The sequence below is a fragment of the Amia ocellicauda genome, chromosome 3 (assembly GCF_036373705.1).
Source record: "Amia ocellicauda isolate fAmiCal2 chromosome 3, fAmiCal2.hap1, whole genome shotgun sequence".
Taxonomy (NCBI): Eukaryota; Metazoa; Chordata; class Actinopteri; order Amiiformes; family Amiidae; genus Amia; species Amia ocellicauda.
The window spans coordinates 24,059,219-24,078,876 of record NC_089852.1 but is presented as its reverse complement, the minus strand read 5'-3'; the positions used below and the strand labels follow the sequence as shown (position 1 = coordinate 24,078,876).

The window sequence follows — 19,658 nt, the reverse complement described above, 5'->3', positions numbered from 1 at the left end:
CACATTGCTGATGGACCTGCATGATTTAAGGTGTGTTCTGGACTTTTTCAATGTTATGCCGCTCTCAGATTGCGACTGAAACGTGTTTATTGTCACAGCTCCCCCCTTTGAGTGGGCAAATAATATAGCCCCAGGCAAGCTAAACATTGAGTTTGGACCAAACAAACCACAAAGTTTATTTGTTGTATGTACATAGAGTGGAGAAGTTTTTCCTTGAGAGAAAAAGAAAAAAAAGAAAAATCTAGGCGATGTGAAATGAACTAATTGATTACTGGTGGTCTTTTATAGCGCACTTTAATGTTAAGGCTGTAAAATAAACGGTCAGCCATTCCCAAACACAGCTGCTTTTCATTTTGCGAGTTTACAATTTAAGATTACCAAATAAGGAGGTCTTAGGTTTGTTTAATTTCACATGTTTAAAGTCACATTTGATCAGAAGTTAATAAACGTCCCCTTTGGTTCATTTCAATATTCACACGCATTTTCAAAGAGGACTTAAAACAAAATTATAGAAGCCAAAATTGTATCTATTACATTCACACATACAATTTGTACCCAGTCTTTTCTGTAAGAGATTAATAAAAACACATATCATAAAACGAATCTATTTCCTGTGTCTCAATGAGTTGGGTGGTGGTGCCCATGATGCATGCCAGAATACCTCAACACCGGTGTCAGTCAACATCCCCCCCACGACTAGATGGGAGGGCAGGGTAGGGTGGGACAGATTGCTCATCTCAGGGTGATCAGAGGCCTACCCTTACAGGTTCCCTTTCTTCAAAGGTAGCAGAGACACATACTATAGGCTATATCTTATTTGGAACTATGCTCTATATATTCCTAAATTCAGTACAGCACAAAACCAGCAATGTCGCCAATAAGGCACAGTGCATATAGATTATTTGATAGGCGCTGTGTATGATTAAGACATTGTTCATTGATTGAGATAACGGTCTCTGGAGGTTTGAAGCCCTCAGACATAAAATGGTACTATGGTACATAGTCACACACACGCACACACACACACACACACACACACACACACACACACACAGACATCGGCTTGGTGGAAAGTACTCACCTTACCTGGCACCGGCACCACACAAAGGTCATAAGGATTATAATTGCTAGGTCTTGTTAAGAATTATTTCTCATACCCAAGGGAAGGTGACATCTTCGTGTGACGAATAGTGAGGTCAATATTGAGATACAATTTAAAGATCAGCAGACCTTTTTTTTACTTCCTTTACCAAAAATAGCCAATTTATTGCATTTTTCCCCCTGTAATTGAATTAAAGGTCAAATCCCGAAACTGGACACTCAGACTCCAGTGTATTGTTTAAAGTCAAAGGACTAGCTAATGGTATTCCAGTTTTTCACTCCATCCTTTGCACTCTCTTATGTACCGCACAGTATCTTCTAATTGCATTTTTTATTCACTTTTCTGGCTTATATGTTTGTGTATTTTATTTAACTCTCCAATAGAAACCCTATGCTATTTTAACCAGTTTACCTTTTAACTAGATATTTAATACAATGGAGTAAATACATATAAATGTCCCATGGTTTAACTATGGTATTATAAAAAGGTTCTTCTCAAAACTATCCACGTATGGACAACAATGCACTAATTTAGAGGCTTTATAGCTGTGACCTTTTATAATCCTCATGCTGCTGCACTAATCCATCTCCATTTTAAAATACTCCCAATAAAGTCAGTAACTGAGCTAGAATTGACTGTTCAATTGAATGGACGGCACATTTGCATAGGGGGATGAATGGAGAGCATGGAGGTCATTTACAGTGTCTGTTCTTGGGTCTCAATTAAGCACTGAACTGTCAAATTACAAAGAGTATTTCCAATGATTCTCATTGCCCACCAAACAGTCAAGAGGACTCGCTGTGGAAAGATGCACTATATCAGCAAGTGGCCTTAAGTTAATTATTGGTTTATTTTATTGAATCTGATCTGATGACACCAACAAGCTTAAATTGTACATTTTCTCAGACTCCTTGTTTAAATCCAATATGAACTATATAAATCCTTTCCATCTACTTTACCTAGCCCTGTCATGCTTTGTAACACAGATGACAAAAAAAACTGAAAATCTGACACAAGTCTCCACATTTGCGAAAGAACACAAGCTGTACTAATGTTACAATTGAATGGAGGAGGATTGACTGAGAATGAAGCCCATAATTTAACAGAGAATCATAACCTTGGTCTTATTCAAGCTGGCCAGACAGCACTCCAGTTGGAAGAAGCTCAAATCTATGCGATTCCATGACGACTAATGAAATTGCATTCAGGGATTCGTGAACAAACCCTGATATAAACATTTTATTATCTATATATTTTTTTATTTGTGTAAATGATAAAAAAGAGAGTGGGGGAGTGTTGATATATTGTTTGGTACAGGTTTTTCCTGGTTAAGAAACTCAGTTGCACATCTATTTAATTATAAGTCTGAAACCAGCTTGTCATGACTGTGGTTTAGTATGTTTTTACCCAGAGTAATCCCACGATTGCTCCGTAGCCCGTCATATTACCAGCAGACACTAGAAATGATCATCTTGGCAGCATATCCAGCAATTATATGATAGGTAGAAGAAATCAAACAGGGCAATATATATGGGTGAGGCCATCATATGTTTGTCATTAAGTGCTAACCTGAGCTGCAGAGACATAGCTTTTTTTACGTTCTCATGTGAGTGTTGCTGAAATTTATGTGTTCGGCTCACTGAAAACTGTAATAAGTGACATACTCAAACCTTCTGTAGTCCTAGCTTTGGATTCCCTAAGAGCAGGGGGTCTCCAGCCCAGATTCTGAGTGCCCCACTGTCTCTGCCAACTGAGATCTTCATTGAACCCTCAACTGCAAGAATGGTTGTCTTATTTAATCCTGGTCAGAGGTTTCCAGCTCTTGAACAGGTGGAGATGGTTCCAATAAGTAGTTGACTACTGGGCTGGAATGAAAACACATGGAGACACAGGGAGTACTCTTGGACCAGAGTGGTGAACCACTAGCTTAAGAGTTGTACTTTGGGCTAGACAGAATCAGAGTACTCTGACATGGTTTAATGCATTGTCAGAAGTCGATTTCTACTGCTTATAAAAGCAAGACGTGGCAGGGTACAAGTGTGTCATCTGCGATTCGCGGTTGGTTAAAGTTTTGATTTGTTCTAGCTCTTAGTCAGGAGAACAATACATTTACACCTCCAAAGTGTCTGTAACTGGGATCAGCCCTCTATCACTTGCAAAGCTCCTCCTTCCTTCATGTGCATTGTGTTTCCCTCCAGGTTCAAACATCTGTACGTCCCGAGGAGTGAGTACATGCAAGCAGTGCCTAGCTGTGCACCCTAGTTGTGCGTGGTGCTTTAAGGAGGTAAGATGCACAATTCACACTCCCCGTGACCCTAGTTTTCCTGTTTCAGTAAATATTTCAGTTTACAAGAGGGCTCTCAATGTATTGCTTCAGTACAGCATTTTCTGATTTTGATTTCTGATTCCAAATAAGTGCTAGCTGTTTTTTCCCCAAACTATGCAATTTTCAGCCACAGTCCTGAACTGCCCTAGCCTAGAGGAATACTTGATGTTCCGCTCTGTAATTGTTATCTTGGAATACCTCAGACCTCATAAAATCACCTAGCCCTGAAGTATTCTTAAGAGGCTTCAATCCCCTTCCCCTGATTTTTTTTTATGTTATGCCATGCAGTATATTATACAGAGCCTACTTTGCAGCATTTCTCCAAAAACCTTATAGAGAGGCCAAAACAAACTATACGGAAAATCTTGCATTGCTCATCCTGTGAATTGAGGAGCTCTATGTGAAATGTGACTGTGAAATGTCTATGTGAGCAGGACATTTGCAGTGATGAATTTACTTGGTGTAGTGAATTTGATTCTCCATGTTCCCTGTGTATAAAGTTGGACACTGCCTTTCCTGGGAATACAGGTTCAAAAAGATAGTCAGCCCCCAAAGGCTACCATTGATTTCATGAACCTGGGAATAAGACTAAAATGTATTTCCTGAGAGCCAAAGCCACACCCAGAGCTTGAATTAATTAGTTATAATCAATCTGGCCTTTTCTGACCATTCAGCTTCTTCTACCTTTAATACCATACCTTCAGCGCATTCTCGCAACAGTCAGCGTGTCCCAGCTTGCCCCCGGTTTTCTTCCCAAAACATTCCAGCTATTTGAACCAAACTAAGCTTTAAAATAACCTAAAGGTTGTCAAATGCACACAGAAAAACGACTATTATCACATTATCAGTATTAACGGTATTCATCAATAATGTTAAAGACTTTGCACCATTAATTGTAACTCAAGACTAGGTTGTCTTTTGGTGTTTCCCTCCTTCCCCCCTTACACTTTAAAATTGACATTTACATGAGGCAGATGCCTTTTCCACAAGCTTTGAACAGAGGCCTGTAAATGTCCTGATTTTGCTTGTTTACCTTCGAAAACGATATTTCCCAGGAAGGAATGTCTTTAGTGTAAATGTTTAACTGCACTGAAGCCCCCATGGTGAACTCAGACAGTGGACGGCAATATGGGCAGGGCTTGCAACTGAGGCCCCCAAACATGGTCAGGTTCTTTACGGCTCTTGGTCTCCTTGGGCGTTCTTTCCAAGGCTGCTGGAAGCTGGACAACTTCAGCTCACAGGCACACACTCTGTCCAACCACAATTTGTGCAAGAACACACTGGGGAAATGACTTGTTTTTTCTATATTGCAAAATAACAGTGATGTCATGTGGTAATTTGCAGTGAAGGATGGATACATTTGCCTCCCTTTCATTCCTCTCTCTATTTTCTCACTGTACTGTAGACAGAAGCATGCTTTCACTCGCCTGGCGAGGAGGAGGGTGTATTCTGGCTCAATCTTTGAAAACATGCATTTGTAGGATCATAACTGTTGACAATTTTAAACAGAGCACCAATGTTCAGCATTCATTTTTAAAAGGGTATTCCAAACTGAGTGCTTTAGAAAATATTATTCATATGATATCAGCAGTGCCCATAAGGAAACTGTACAGACTTGCATGTTTTTGAAGCTAAGGGAGATGGGTTTTTGTGTGTGTGTGTGTGTGGTTATTGCTTAACCTCAATATATTCAGGCACAGATAGTTTGAACTTAACTATCATGCTTTGGTTTCATTTAAATGAGCAACAGTCATTGATTTTGTTGAAACTGGATATGTTTCACAAAGGAGAACGGGCCCCAGACTAGATCAAAATTTGGATTCACTTCCTAGATGCAAATTACAATTACAATACTTCTTGAGCAAGGATTCACACTTCTCAACATGTTGTCTTCCTCCGGGCTGAAATGGAAAACCACTATTCCACATAAGCGGGTACAAAAGGGCACAAATTATTATATTAAATATTATTTTTTAATTATTTACTTCAGAAATGTACATTAAAAGACCAAAAGTTTTATGTTCCCATTTAAAAATAAATAAATAAGGAAAATAAAGCAAACCTCTCATTGCATTGCAGTCGTTCGACCAAGAATCTGCCACCGTGTCTCGCTGTGACCTGCAGCGGAATCTGCTGGAGGCCGGATGCAGTGCAGACTTCATTGAGTTTCCAATCAGCACCTTAAAAGAGCAGGAGAAAAAGCCACTGAGTGACAGGGGCTCTGGTGCTGCCTCAGATGCCACCCAGATCAGCCCCCAGAAACTGCAGATCACCCTTCGTCCTGGTACGAAGCAAACCATTTTCATAGTTTTATTTGCAAAGCTTTGGCTCCAAAGTGAAATAACAAAGAGAAGTGAAAAGGAGAACAGTTATTAAAAGCCAAAGTGTTTGCTCAAGGGTACCACTGTTGTGCCTCACTCTGTATTTAACCCTCTGCCAAATATTATTTTTATTACTGCTTTTGACTATTACTCCAGTAGAGTAATGCTTTTTTTGTTTGCTGAAAGTTGACATGTGGGTGTCTACAGGTGAAGAATGCAGATGTACCAGATGTTCAGTGCTGTGTTTGCCCTACAGATGACTCCAAGATTTTCAATGTGAAGGTGAAGCGAGTGGAGGACTATCCTGTGGATCTCTACTACCTGATGGATCTCTCGTACTCCATGAAAGATGACCTGGAGAAGCTGACAACATTGGGCAGCAAACTGGCCGATGCGATGGGCAAGACCACCTCCAACCTACAGATGGGCTTTGGGGCCTTTGTGGACAAGCCCCTCTCTCCATACATGTTTATCTCCCCCCCAGAAGCAGTGAGAAACCCCTGCTATGGGTGAGTATTGCACAGATCAAGGACTGGCTGAAAAAGATGCGCACCGCTTCAGAATGCCTGCAGGGGGATGGAGAAAATGCACCAAACAAGATAACATGCTATTGAAGAACAACAGCAAGGCATTTTGTGCTCTCTTGGAACCGATATCTGTAAAATCACCTGATTGATTTGTTTGTGTGTGTGTGTGTGTGTTTGTGTTGGTGGTAATAGAGCGAAACCTTTACAGCAGAAGTTTAGGAAAATTTTGCTCAACTTTGATGTACCAAAAAACAATGTTGAAATGGTCATAGCTTATTCAAAAATCCCACATGGAACAATCTGTATGAAAGTCCCTGTTCTTCGAAGGCTAAATTAGTTTTCGTGTTTATCCACTTTGACATAAATCGACCCCAATGAAAAAGACTGAGCAATCCTACAAAATACTTGCATAGCCCCAACTCCAAGCCCCTTGCTGTCTTGCAGTATAGCAACAACGTGCTTGCCGCAGTTTGGCTACAAGCACGTCTTGACTCTGACAGAGGAGGTGAGCCGTTTCACAGAGGAAGTGGAAAAGCAGAGAGTATCCAGGAACAGAGACGCGCCAGAGGGGGGCTTTGATGCCATCATCCAGGCCGCTGTTTGCAAGGTAACACCCCCTCGCCTGTGTCTCTGAGAGTAGCTTTAAATGACACCACTACAGTGCTTTAATGCCACTTACACTCTGGCTCTCACCAGAAGGCCCATGTAGAAGTGACATTCCTACAGTTTGTCAGAAACATAGTTCTCGAGGAGGTCAAAATGTCAGAAGAGGAAACTAAGACATAAGTTTTGGTATTTCCATTCTGAATTCCACCGTATGGTGTGATTGCAGTGGTTTATAATGTATTGGTGAAAACAATTTGTTCTTTGGGTTTATCTGGTCAACAGGAGAAGATAGGCTGGCGCCATGAAGCTACTCACCTCCTGGTGTTCACCACTGATGCCAAGACGCATATAGCTCTGGATGGCAGGCTGGCTGGGATAGTACAACCCAATGACGGGCTGTGTCATGTGGGACCAGACAATAACTATGACAAGTCAACCACACTGGTAAGGGAAACTGGCAGCTACATACACTACATGTATTACAGTTGACACAGAACTCAGAACTTTCAGTCGGAATCTTGTATTCATGAACAACGTATGCAATCACAGTGCATGAAGTAGCTTTGGGAGCTAATCTTGTCAGATTGTATATTAAGCACTGCATGGCACAGAATCTTTATAGAGGTCTACCTTAAAATGAAAGAGCTAACCACATTGTTTTCATTATGTTTGGTGTGTACTCTCCATATTCGTCCTGATTTGTGTGAAAACAGGGGCCTTGTTGGGCACTGATGCATTGGTGAATGGTCTGGTCAGAGCCGACCACATTTTAAAACCATATCCAAGTTGAAACTGGAATGACTTTTGTTGTTTTTGCTTCATTTATTCCCTTTTTGACTTCAGGATTACCCTTCCTTGGCCTTGCTGACAGAAAAAATGTCAGAAAACAATATCAACTTGATTTTCGCCGTTACCAACCCTGTGGTTGAGCTGTACCAGGTAGGAATTGGGGTCCAAAGACACAACAAAAGCACTGTACCACACTCTTAAAACACGTATCAACTTGCACTTAACAATGGTGACATCAAGTACAATTGGAGTAATGTCCTCAACTACTACTATGATGCCTGAGGCTAAAGAGCAAGACTTTCTACCCATTTTATTTTCCCCTTGGCTAATTTCATAAATGTTTCCATTCCAACTACCTACATACCTGAGAGGAGGTTTGCAGACAAACATACATAGATTAGCATCCTATTGAGATGCTAATATGAATCCCAATCTGGTTCTTTCCCCTTACACCATCACTTGTTACCTCACTCTCATGTGGCTTAGGGAAGTCTTTTTCCAGATATAGTTTACTGAACAACAATCAACAAGGCGAATCATTCAGACAACACAATGGGCTGGTTTCACACAACCAGATTAGCACTATTCATGGACTACCCAATATTATGGTATGTAGAGTATGCCTAGACTAATACCAATTTGGATCTGTGAAACAGCCAAGATTTTACACAGTGTAGATCATTTTCTTGTTTGGAATGAAGCAAGGTCACCTCAGATCTGTTAACATTATATAAGGGTTTCCAATGGATTGCACTATTTACTTAACTCCCCTAAAACCTTGCCATGTTTAACAATCAGATAAGGGTGCAGGAAACCCATGTAAGATTACCATTGTCGATAAAAGCTGATCAGGTAACCAAGTAAACTGTTTGTGCCTTTCCAGAACTACAGTGAATTGATTCCAGGGACTACAGTGGGACTATTATCAGATGATTCAAGCAATGTGATCCAGCTTATTCTAAATGCTTATGCTGTGAGTATACCTAATTTAAAACAGACCAGACTTTAGACCAAGATAAGAAACAGAAGTATTGTCTATGCAGGAAAAACACTGACAATAGGTGCATTTACACTGCCATTTCTGATCCGGATCAAATACATCGGTACATTTGATCCAGATCAAGTAAAACAAGTAAAAACTGCTGAAGCATTTAAAATAAAAATACAATTATATATTTTTTGCTAACATAAAATAACAAGCCATTTTGATGCGAAAGATCTTTGTCTGCAGTTTGCCTTTAAAACAAATGCCGCTGCAGTGCGTACCGAAACTTGAGCCGGTCCAGTGTCCACACTGCCAGGATCAAATGCTACCGATGCAATTCATCTGGATCAGAAATGGCAGTTTAAATGCGCCTATTGTGGAAAAAAAAAAAAAAAAAAACGGTGTCTTGCATGGTAACCTTTTTCCTTTCTTGTTTTTGTTTTCTTAATGTGTGAAGTGCTCTATGGCAATCTGTGGTGAAGGGTGCTATACTAAAGCTAAATTTGAAATTGAATTTGTGGTAAGAGCATCCAGAACTGGGAGAAATGGTTTCAGTGGGTGAATGTGTGTCTCCTCACAGAAAATCCGCTCCAAAGTAGAGCTGGAGGTGCAGGGTGTGCCAGAGGAGCTCTCCTTGGCCTTCAATGCCACCTGCCTGAATGGAGAGGTCACCCCTGGGCTGAAATCCTGCTCCGGCCTCAAGATAGGAGACATGGTCAGTACTGTTTTAGCAGCATTTTCCAGATGAGCACTCATATCAGCAGCCTCGAAACCTTTGCTGCTTATATGGCAGACAGACCGAAGCTGGCCAAAACACTCCTCTGTCCATAGCTTAAAAATCAGCCTTTCCCAGTCATAAAGGAAGCACAAGGGAATTACATAATCTTGTAATATTGGGCTATACACAACACACCCTGACATATTGCATTTTTACCCATCTGCTGTCCATCACCATAACCCGGCTGAGATCATTGTCTGCACTTAATTAAAATTGTGTTTAGAATCCCATGGATATAATATACAGTCCATCTGAATTAATGGGAGGGACAGCTTGTTAGGAAGTGTGACAAGGCCTGTTTCCATGTAGTGACTTCAACAGAACTGACTCAGATTCAGTACTTTCAACAAAGTTATTAAAAACAAAGCCTGGAATGTTCCACTGAGACCCTCCCCCCAACACACACATACACGTCCCACAACAAAGACATTCATTCACATTACCTCCTATCTACTGGTGATTGAGAACATATAGAGGAAAATACCTTTTTTCCTGGCTGAGAATATAAACAGTTATGTGGTTTTCAACCTCTGATTGAAAACCACGACTTTTTTTTTCATTACGGTAGAGACTGCAACTAAGTAGTACCATTTTGTATATATTTTTTTAAATGTATTTAGGGTTTTCATTTATTTTTTAATCCAAAGTGGCAAAGGTACAGAAGTGTATTAGGGCCACGTAGGGAGTGTTTTATTTTATTTTATTATTTTTAATGAGGGGGCGAGCAGGGGGGTTATATTCTAATTAAAAAGTCAGAATTTTAGAGATTAAAGTCAGAATTTTAGTGGATGAGGAACCGCTGTACAGACATGCTCAAATTTGTTGGTACCCCTCCACAAAAAATGAAGAATGCACAATTTCCTCTGAAATAACTTGAACTGACAAAAGTAATTGATCAAAAGTAATCAGACTTTGCTTTTGATTTTGTTTTTCAACATAATATTGTAAATAATAAAACAAATGAAAATGGCATGGACAAAAATGATGGGACCTTCAACCTAATATTTTGTTGCACAAGTAAACTTTTCTGTGATAAATCCAAAGGTTGGAAAAAAAGAAAATGCTTTAGCACAGTGAGGAATATTTCATGATCAAACACCCAGTAGTTATCGGCTCCATACTTGTCAGAATAATTCCAGCCTCTTAGTATTATGATTCATGCATAATTATATCAGACAGTGTTGGTTCAGTTGCATTTTGCTTAGAGATTATGCCACTGAAGCACAATACTGTAGATAGAGGCAATCACTGCAATCAAACGTTCTGTCTCAGGTATGATGGGTGCCTTCTCCAGACTGCAAGTTTCAGCTCTTTCCATACATGTTCAATGGATTCAGATCAGGACTCATAGAAGGCCACTTCAGAACAGTCCAATGTTTTGTTCTTATCCATTCTTGGGTGCTGTTAGCTGTGTGTTTTGGGTCATTATCCTGTTGGAGGACCCATGACCTGCGACTGAGACAGAGCTTTCTGACACTGGGCAGTACGTTTCGCTCCAGAATGCTTTGATAGTCTTGAGATTTCATTGTGCCCTGCACAGATTCAAGGCACCCTGTGCCAGGTGCAGCAAAGCAGCCCCAAAACATAACCGAGCCTCCTCCATGTTTCACTGTAGGTATGGTGTTCTTTTCTTTGAATGTTTAATTTTTTTGCTCAAAAAGCGACGGATGGTGCGATCAGAAACTGACGTACCTTCACCTTGGAGTTCAGCTTGTATCTCTTTGGCAGTTATCCTTGGTTCTTTTTCTTCCATTCGCACTATCCCTCTGTTCAACCTGGGGTCAATTTTCCTCTTGTGGCCGCGCCCAGGGAGGTTGGCTACAGTTCCATGGACCTTGAACTTCTTAATAATATTTGCAACTGTTGTCACAGGAACATCAAGCTGCTTGGAGTTGATCTTGTAGCCTCTACCTTTACCATGCTTGTCTGTTATTTTCTTTCTGATCTCCTCAGACAACTCTCTCCTTTGCTTTCTCTGCTCCATGTTCAGTGTGGTGCACACAATGATACCAAACGGCACAGTGACTACTTTCCTCAATTTAAATAGACTGAATGGCTGATTTCAAGATTGGAGACATGTGTGATACTAATTAAAGAAACAATTTAGTTTGTAATATCACTATAATCCAATTATTTATTATCTTTTCTAAGGGGTACCAGCAAATGTGTCCAGGCCATTTTAGAATATCTTTGTAGAATGAGCAATAACCCATCTCTTTTCACAGTTTCTTTGCTTTATTCTATGACATACCAAAGGCATGCAATTATACATGATGCAATAGCTTTTAATTTCATCACTTTCCAGGAGGAATGAAGCATTATTTCAATGAGCAGTAGGGGTACCAACAAATTTGAGCACGTCTGTATATGTATGTATATATGTATATGCGATGTTATTGTTCTTCACAAATTATTCTTATGATTCAAAGTAAAACAAAGGGATGTACAGTGAGGGAAAAAAGTATTTGATCCCCTGCTGATTTTGTACGTTTGCCCACTGACAAAGAAATGATCAGTCTATAATTTTAATGGTAGTTGTATTTTAACAGTGAGAGACAGAATAACAACAAAAAAATCCAGAAAAACGCATGTCAAAAAAGTTATAAATTGATTTGCATGTTAATAAGGGAAATAAGTATTTGACCCCTTCGACTTAGTACTTGGTGGCAAAACCCTTGTTGGCAATCACAGAGGTCAGACATTTCTTGTAGTTGGCCACCAGGTTTGCACACATCTCAGGAGGGATTTTGTCCCACTCCTCTTTGCAGATCCTCTCCAAGTCATTAAGGTTTTGAGGCTAACGTTTGGCAACTCGACCCTTCAGCTCCCTCCACAGATTTTCTATGGGATTAAGGTCTGGAGACTGGCTAGGCCACTCCAGGACCTTAATGTGCTTCTTCTTGAACCACTCCTTTGTTGCCTTGGCTGTGTGTTTTGGGTCATTGTCATGCTGGAATACCCATCCAAGACCCATTTTCAATGCCCTGGCTGAGGGAAGGAGGTTCTCACCCAAGATTTGACGGTACATGGCCCCATCCATCGTCCCTTTGATGCGGTTGTCCTGTCCCCTTAGCAGAAAAACACCCCCAAAGCATAATGTTTCCACCCCCATGTTTGACGGTGGCGATGGTGTTCTTGGGGTCATTCCTCCTCCTCCAAACACGGCGAGTTGAGTTGATGCCAAAGAGCTCGATTTTGGTCTCATCTGACCACAACACTTTCACCCAGTTCTCCTCTGAATCATCCAGATGTTCATTGGCAAACTTCAGACGGGCCTGTACATGTACTTTCTTGAGCAGGGGGACCTTGCGGGCGCTGCAGGATTTCAGTCCTTCATGGCGTAGTGTGTTACCAATTGTTTTCTTGGTGACTATGGTTCCAGCTGCCTTGAGATCATTAACAAGATCCTCCCGTGTAGTTCTGGGCTGATTCCTCACCGTTCTCATGATCATTGAAACTCCACAGGGTGAGATCTTGCATGGAGCCCCAGACCGAGGGAGACTGACAGTTATTTTGTGTTTCTTCCATTTGCGAATAATCGCACCAACTGTTGTCACCTTCTCACCAAGCTGCTTGGCGATGGTCTTGTAGCCCATTCCAGCCTTGTGTAGGTCTACAATCTTGTCCCTGATGTCCTTGGACAGCTCTTTGGTCTTGGCCATGGTGGAGAGTTTGGAATCTGATTGATTGATTGCTTCCGTGGACAGGTGTCTTTTATACAGGTAACGAGCTGAGATTAGGAGCGCTCCCTTTAAGAGAGTGCTCCTAATCTCAGCTCGTTACCTGTATAAAAGACACCTGGGAGCCAGTAATCTTGCTGATTGATAGGGGATCAAATACTTATTTCCCTCATTAACATGCAAATCAATTTATCACTTTTTTGAAATGTGTTTTTCTGGATTTTTTTGTAGTTATTCTGTCTCTCACTGTTAAAATACACCTACCATTAAAATTATAGACTGATAATTTCTTTGTCAGTGGGCAAACGTACAAAATCAGCAGGGGATCAAATACTTTTTTCCCTCACTGTATGCCTCATGTCTCTGTCCTTTTTTGTTGCTGTTGACATATCAAGGCTTTGTTTGTGTTAAAATCTTCCCAAAGATTTTCATAACGACAGCCTTGGGAATTGGTTAAAAAAATCTGACTTGTACCCCTACTGGTCTCAGGTGTCATTCAGCGTTGAGGCTCGTGCTAGGGGCTGCCCCAAGGAGAAGACTAAGACCTTCACCATCAAGCCCGTGGGCTTGAAAGACTCCCTGCAGATCACCGTTAACTTTGAGTGCGAGTGTCAATGCCAGGCACAGGCCCAACCTTTCAGCCCGCTCTGCAACAATGGCAATGGGACTTACGAGTGTGGCATCTGTCAGTGCCACCAGGGGCGGCTGGGCCCACGGTGTGAGTGCTCCGACGGTGACTACAGCCCCAGCCAGCAGGACCAGTGCAGCTCTAACAAGGACGGCCCTGTCTGCAGCGGCCGGGGCAACTGCGTGTGTGGCCAGTGCGTCTGCCACGCCAGCGACTTTGGCAAGATCTGGGGAAAGTTCTGTGAGTGCGATGACTTCAACTGCCTGCGCTTTAAGGGAGAACTGTGCTCAGGTAGGTCCATGAATCCCCCCCCACCCTCACCCAGGCTGGGAGAAGATGGAGAGCTGAACACTCTCAGAGTATTAGCATGTCACAGTTAGGCAGATATGCGGCCATGTGGGTGTTAGGTACAGCATGCATTGCGTTGAAATGTAATTTACAGTGTTTGACTAAATGGTGGAGGTTTCTTTTCCGCAGTGTTCCTGTAGAGGACTGAGGTAAAGAAATGCACATTGTTAACAAAGATATTTAAAGTTGGTTTACAGATAAACTTTTTGGCCACTTTGTTGTTTTCTGACACTTGAGTGACAGCCCTGGACGCCTGAGTCATTAGCTTCAATATTGAGGAAGATATACAGCTTGTGTTCCATTTCCTTTTAAATGTTTCTAACAAGTTCAAAAATAAATACAGGATATCCTATCTGTATTATCTGCTTCACACTACTTGTGGCTTGAACTTCGAAATGCCTGAAATCAAAAGCCGAATACAAATGTATTAGTTTAAGGTCTTAGTTAATTATCATGGTTACTGGTGATAACAGCAGCTTTGACATAGACACAGTGTATATGTGTATAGTTCTCCTCTGTCTAGAACTTAGAGAGGCAGTTTGTCAAAGTTTTGCCCACACTGACCGAGCACCCTCACCACCAAATAGTATGTTTGAGCAATACTAACCAGTGGCTCCTCTCCTCTACTGAAAACAACATGACAGTTTGATGACAGTTAACAAAACATTGACAGGTCTTTCTCTTGAATTGTTATCTCCTGAACCAGCTGTAGAAAGATTCAACTTTTTTATGCTAAAGATCAAAAGGGAAGTCGGAGCATCCTTTAATCTCTCCTCCCCTTTCAAATACATAAAAAAAAATGAACTATGAACATTTTAAAATTCTTAGTATCAGCAGGGTATGGGTTATGGAAATCCTGGAAAAGTTATGGAATTAGAAATGTCATTTCCCAGGCATGGAAATGTTTTGAAATATCATAAAATATCCATAAAGTTTTGGAAAAGTCATAGAAATTTTAAATTTACCTGACATGATAATGATTGTATTATTTTTGTTTGTAAGCTTATCATTCATGTACATTTTAAAATCTAAATTAATGCTTTTATGTGGCGAGTCCTAAAACAGCCAGCTGTGCTCACAGATATATTTGTCATTTTTCAAGTTGTAGTCCACATTTATCCACCACATCCCACACACATCTGAAGATTACATTATAGTGGTTGTGACTACCTCAATTAAATGCACCTATATATAATCATGGAACTTTTGTGAGAAGTTATGGAAAATTCATGGAAATTTTTTGGAATTTCATTGGTAAAAATGAGTGGGAACCCTGTATCAGTGATGTTAAAAACCAGTTATTTACATGAAAAATATGATTTTTTCTGGGCAGAATTGCTGTTGAAAATGTGCTTTCTGGAAATGTTGGTTTTATTTTTTGTTATTGTTGTCATTTTGTTTAGATTTTTATGAGCGGTACCGGCTCTTAGCAACATATTAATTATACAAGTTTATGGAGCTATTTTGTGAAAGACCCAGTGTGCCAAAAAAGTTTAATTGTTTCAATTTTTATCAGTTTTCTGCTGTTCATGCTGGTTTGTATCCTTCAAGAACAAAAGTATTTTTAATGAGAGACGCATCTGTGCAAAAGGTTATTTCTAAAATGTGTTTGTTTCATTCTTAGTTTCTTCAAACCAGTTTCATGAAGTTATTAGATAGTCTTAGTTTCACTTCTCTTAGCTCTTATTTGTCAGGCTTTATTTATTCTGTTTCTTTTTAATTTCTTATTTTGCCTCAGCTGTTGCTTCCAAGAAACAGCACAGAAGAAGAGATATTTTACAAACCTAAACCAACATCCTGACTCCTGTCTCTTTAAAACAATTTCCTTAAAAACATTTTGTTCTTTTTTTGGGGTTGGGGGTTCTCCTAGACAGTCTCCCACCCACCCATTCTGCAGAACAAACTATCAAGAACTCCCACCCGAGGGTCTGACTCATATGGGATCCATTAACAAACATAACAAAAATAGATTTCATTCTGCCCAGGGAAATGCTCACTGCACAAATAAATCCAAGCCAGAGGATTAACTGTTAGCTTGCCCCTTCACCTTATGAACACACTTTGTATTACTCACAGTTGTACAGCTATACCTCAGCCAAACTCCTCAGCTCAGTTATACCTGGAAAAGAACTGTGTGATTAGGGTAGATTACACTTCAGATTTTGAGAGTCAGTCATCCAATGGCCTTGTTTACAATTAGGAGTCTGATTGAGACGTTTATGAATCACAATTTGCCATGCTTAATGTGGGGCTATTATGAGTCCCCATGGGTCTATGGAATATGATATGTATTTACCCTCCTCAGCAAATTTAGACCTTCTTCATCAACCAAAGCAAAATTTTGCATTATGCCATCCATTTCCTTTCATTCTTGGAGGTCCCAAATGGGGATGAGATTTTGAATGCTTGTGAGCTCCAAGAAGTCGTTCATCTTTATTTTTCCCAGACTTCCGAATACCATGGCTTTGCAGCTTTCGAGAACTGAATGGAAACAGTTTAAAAACTGCAAAGGGTAAAATCCTCCAGTTGCATTATACTGTACATGCACATGGAAGCGTTTTCCATCACAAGTATGGCAGGAATGCTAGGTTCTCACGTCAGCACAATGTCCTCCCAGAGTTTGGAAAGTTCTTAAGCAGTATGTAATTCTCCAGACCTCTCTCAGGGGGGAGGGGGAGTTAAATAGGAGTAATTAAACTCAGTCCATCTCTGGGTTTGTTTAATTTTGGTTACTTCTGAGTGGACTGCAGACTCATTTTTTCTAATGACTCATACATCAGTGTGCTTTCTAAACATATACTTTTTAAAGATTTCTAAGTACAGTCCTGGAGGATATTTTCCCCTTGTTATAAACACTTAGGAGAGCATAGATTGAAATTAAAAGTAAAAAAAAAAAAACTCAATTTTAAGTGAGTACAAATTACATTGAAAGGCTGTGTTTTTACAATGTAGAAAAGGATCTGCATTGTAGATTTCTATGGAAAAACATAAATAATCCATCTGGTTTATTTCAGAAGGGGCCAGTAACATTTAAACACATCGCTATATTTATAGAGTTTGGTAACTTATGTCCACTTAACAACCCAATTTTTTTGTTAACACATGCCAACATAAATAGTGACCTACATAATCTGCTTAAAAACTATTTTCAGACATTTCAGTTTTATAGCTGTTTATTGTGATAGTTGGAATGGCTTCTACATGATCACATTTAATGGACAGCCAAAATGAGTTGGTCCAGTTTTATTTACTGGCCTTTACTTTTAGGATTAAGTGGCAGTGATTTTGATGTCTGTTTCACGAGCCTTGTCTAAATCTTAATTTTAGTTGTCTAAGAACATGCACTATAAACTAGAAGATCATATTCTTGAACCCCATCAAAAAACATTAACATACTATAAATGAATACCAATTATTGTAAAAGATCTACAGAAATCTAAAGATAGTAAGATAAAGATTCTCTTACAGATTCTTTTACAGGAATTTTCTGGAAGGAAATACATACACCAAGGCATTTTATTCCTTCCTTGTATAATTGTTCTTGGCGTTTCTTAAAAATGAATCCAACATCCCGATATTGCAATTAAAGGGAGTGTAACACAGCTGCTAAAGAGTAGCAGAGCAATATCGTGAAGGGGAGTTACTGTTCAGGCAAATTAACACAAAAGGGAGTGGGGATTGCTTCAGGTAGAACAGAGAGCGTGTTGCAGAAGTGTGCAGACTTGAGTCAGGGGTGCCTCGGCAGCATACTGTTAATACAGCTGCACATACGCATATATCACAGCACTACATAAGTGCAGTGTGATCTGTGAGAAAGAGTGACAGAAACTAGTGGCAAACATTCTTATTTTCGGTCTCTGCACAGACAGCACAATTATCACAGTCTGATCAATAGCTGTGAGCTAAATAAAGCCACCTCCTATGCTTCTTCAGCACAGAAGCCTCCTTGCTCTCTCATTTCTTTGCACAGATCCTGACTCGTGAATTCGTGTCCGCCGGCAACTGCCAGCTCCAGTGGGGGAATGTTGACATTCCGACTGAGGGAGTTGCTTCGTTTTCTGCTCTTTAGGACATGAAAAAAGTAAAAAGAAAAACTCCCCCTGAATACACTCCAAGAAGGTGGAAGGTGGAGAGGTGAAGAACACACAGGAAAACCAATTTCCCAGCCAATCTCATGTTATTTAGTCACTGAAATTGCTCCACATATTCCCCAGTATTTCATCAGCTTCACTCATTGAAATAATTATCAACAGTTGTATTTCAATTTGTATTTAAGGATGATAAGGACAACTGCAGGATAGTGGGAACTAGGAAGCCGTGCTAGGAACTGATTGTTAAACAATTACGTTAAATGGCCGTGAATTGCTTTAAATTTTCTCTCATTTATTGGGTTATAAATTACACCCACAGAGAAAGTACTCACTGAGAGCTGTGCTCACAGTCAATTAGCCAATTTGCTTTCTGTAAAAAAAAGGTTTATTCTATGGGGGGGAGTTCTAGAGATTGTGTTACTGGACTACAGGTGGTAGAGCTCTAGCACCTGTAAGTTCAGATTCAGGCTATGTCCTTTAGTTGATTGTGGATGGGAGCTTGGCTGAGCACTGTTGAGCCATGAAACCAGTGGCAGTTTACTGTTACATCTGTAAGCCCCCAATATTATTATTACATTGGTTTGAGATGATAGCCCCTGAACTGGTCGGAATGTTTGAGCCAAATCATTATACTTAAAGGACCTCTGTGAAAATCTAGAGGAATCTAGAGTAGACAAATGTAGCTGTAGACTGTTAGGTTTGGTCTCTGTGAATCCCCTTCACTTCTCTCCCTTAACCTATGAGAAGCACATTTTCTCTCCTGCTTTATAGCCAAGCAGCAGAGGTCTGCGGTGTGAGGCAGCACTAATTCACCAGAGGAGTTTTGAGATACGCGCTGATGATATGCACTCCGAGTTCGATCTATTGTAGTTTTTGAGCCAAAACACAGAGACCAAAAGTGCTCCCCTTCTCCCACTACATGAAATGCCTCTGTTGTCTAGCTCATGGATGGAATTGGCTTCTTTACAACTGACAAGAGTTAATTGATTCACTGGGTTACCACACCGATGATGTCTACAAATCTAAATTTAAACCAGCATGGGGAAGAAAAAAAAAGCTTGGGAAGGGTGTTTTTTTTGTCTGGGAAAAGGAACTCATGCTGCAGCAGTCATGATGATTAAGCTCCTGCATAGTTTATAATTACCAAGTCTGGAGACTTGGTATCGGTAGTTGAGCTGTATGGCCGGCAGTGACGTTGTCTTGTTATCCGTGAACATTTGTTTCCACCTGCTTCCTGTGGAGCGTTTATCTTTCTGTGCTGTGTGCTGACACGGGGACCTGCAGACCTCAATGCGCTCTCTGTCCCTTCAGTTGCAGGATTGTGCCTGGCTTTCAGTGCATTGCCCTCCTGTGTAAATACAGGGATAAGTGATCTGTACTTCTGGCCAGAAAAGAGTCATAAGCCGATTGTGCTGAGTAGACGTAACACCCATTTTCTCTCCATAGAGAATACATAACAGTAGGAATTCAAAACCTT

The 19,658-nt window shown here is 40.4% G+C and overlaps 1 protein-coding gene across 1 annotated transcript in view; it reads left to right on the top strand.

Moving 5' to 3' along the window:
- itgb3a (integrin beta 3a) overlaps positions 1 to 19,658 on the top strand; it is a 32,001-nt gene that overhangs the window by 318 nt on the left and 12,025 nt on the right. Inside the window, exons 2-10 of the mRNA XM_066698594.1 lie at positions 3,301 to 3,386; positions 5,508 to 5,712; positions 6,006 to 6,258; positions 6,721 to 6,883; positions 7,165 to 7,326; positions 7,726 to 7,821; positions 8,555 to 8,644; positions 9,237 to 9,371; positions 13,604 to 14,033. Of these exons, the coding sequence (XP_066554691.1) occupies positions 3,301 to 3,386; positions 5,508 to 5,712; positions 6,006 to 6,258; positions 6,721 to 6,883; positions 7,165 to 7,326; positions 7,726 to 7,821; positions 8,555 to 8,644; positions 9,237 to 9,371; positions 13,604 to 14,033 (1,620 nt within the window). The remainder of the gene's footprint in view (positions 1 to 3,300; positions 3,387 to 5,507; positions 5,713 to 6,005; positions 6,259 to 6,720; positions 6,884 to 7,164; positions 7,327 to 7,725; positions 7,822 to 8,554; positions 8,645 to 9,236; positions 9,372 to 13,603; positions 14,034 to 19,658) is intronic.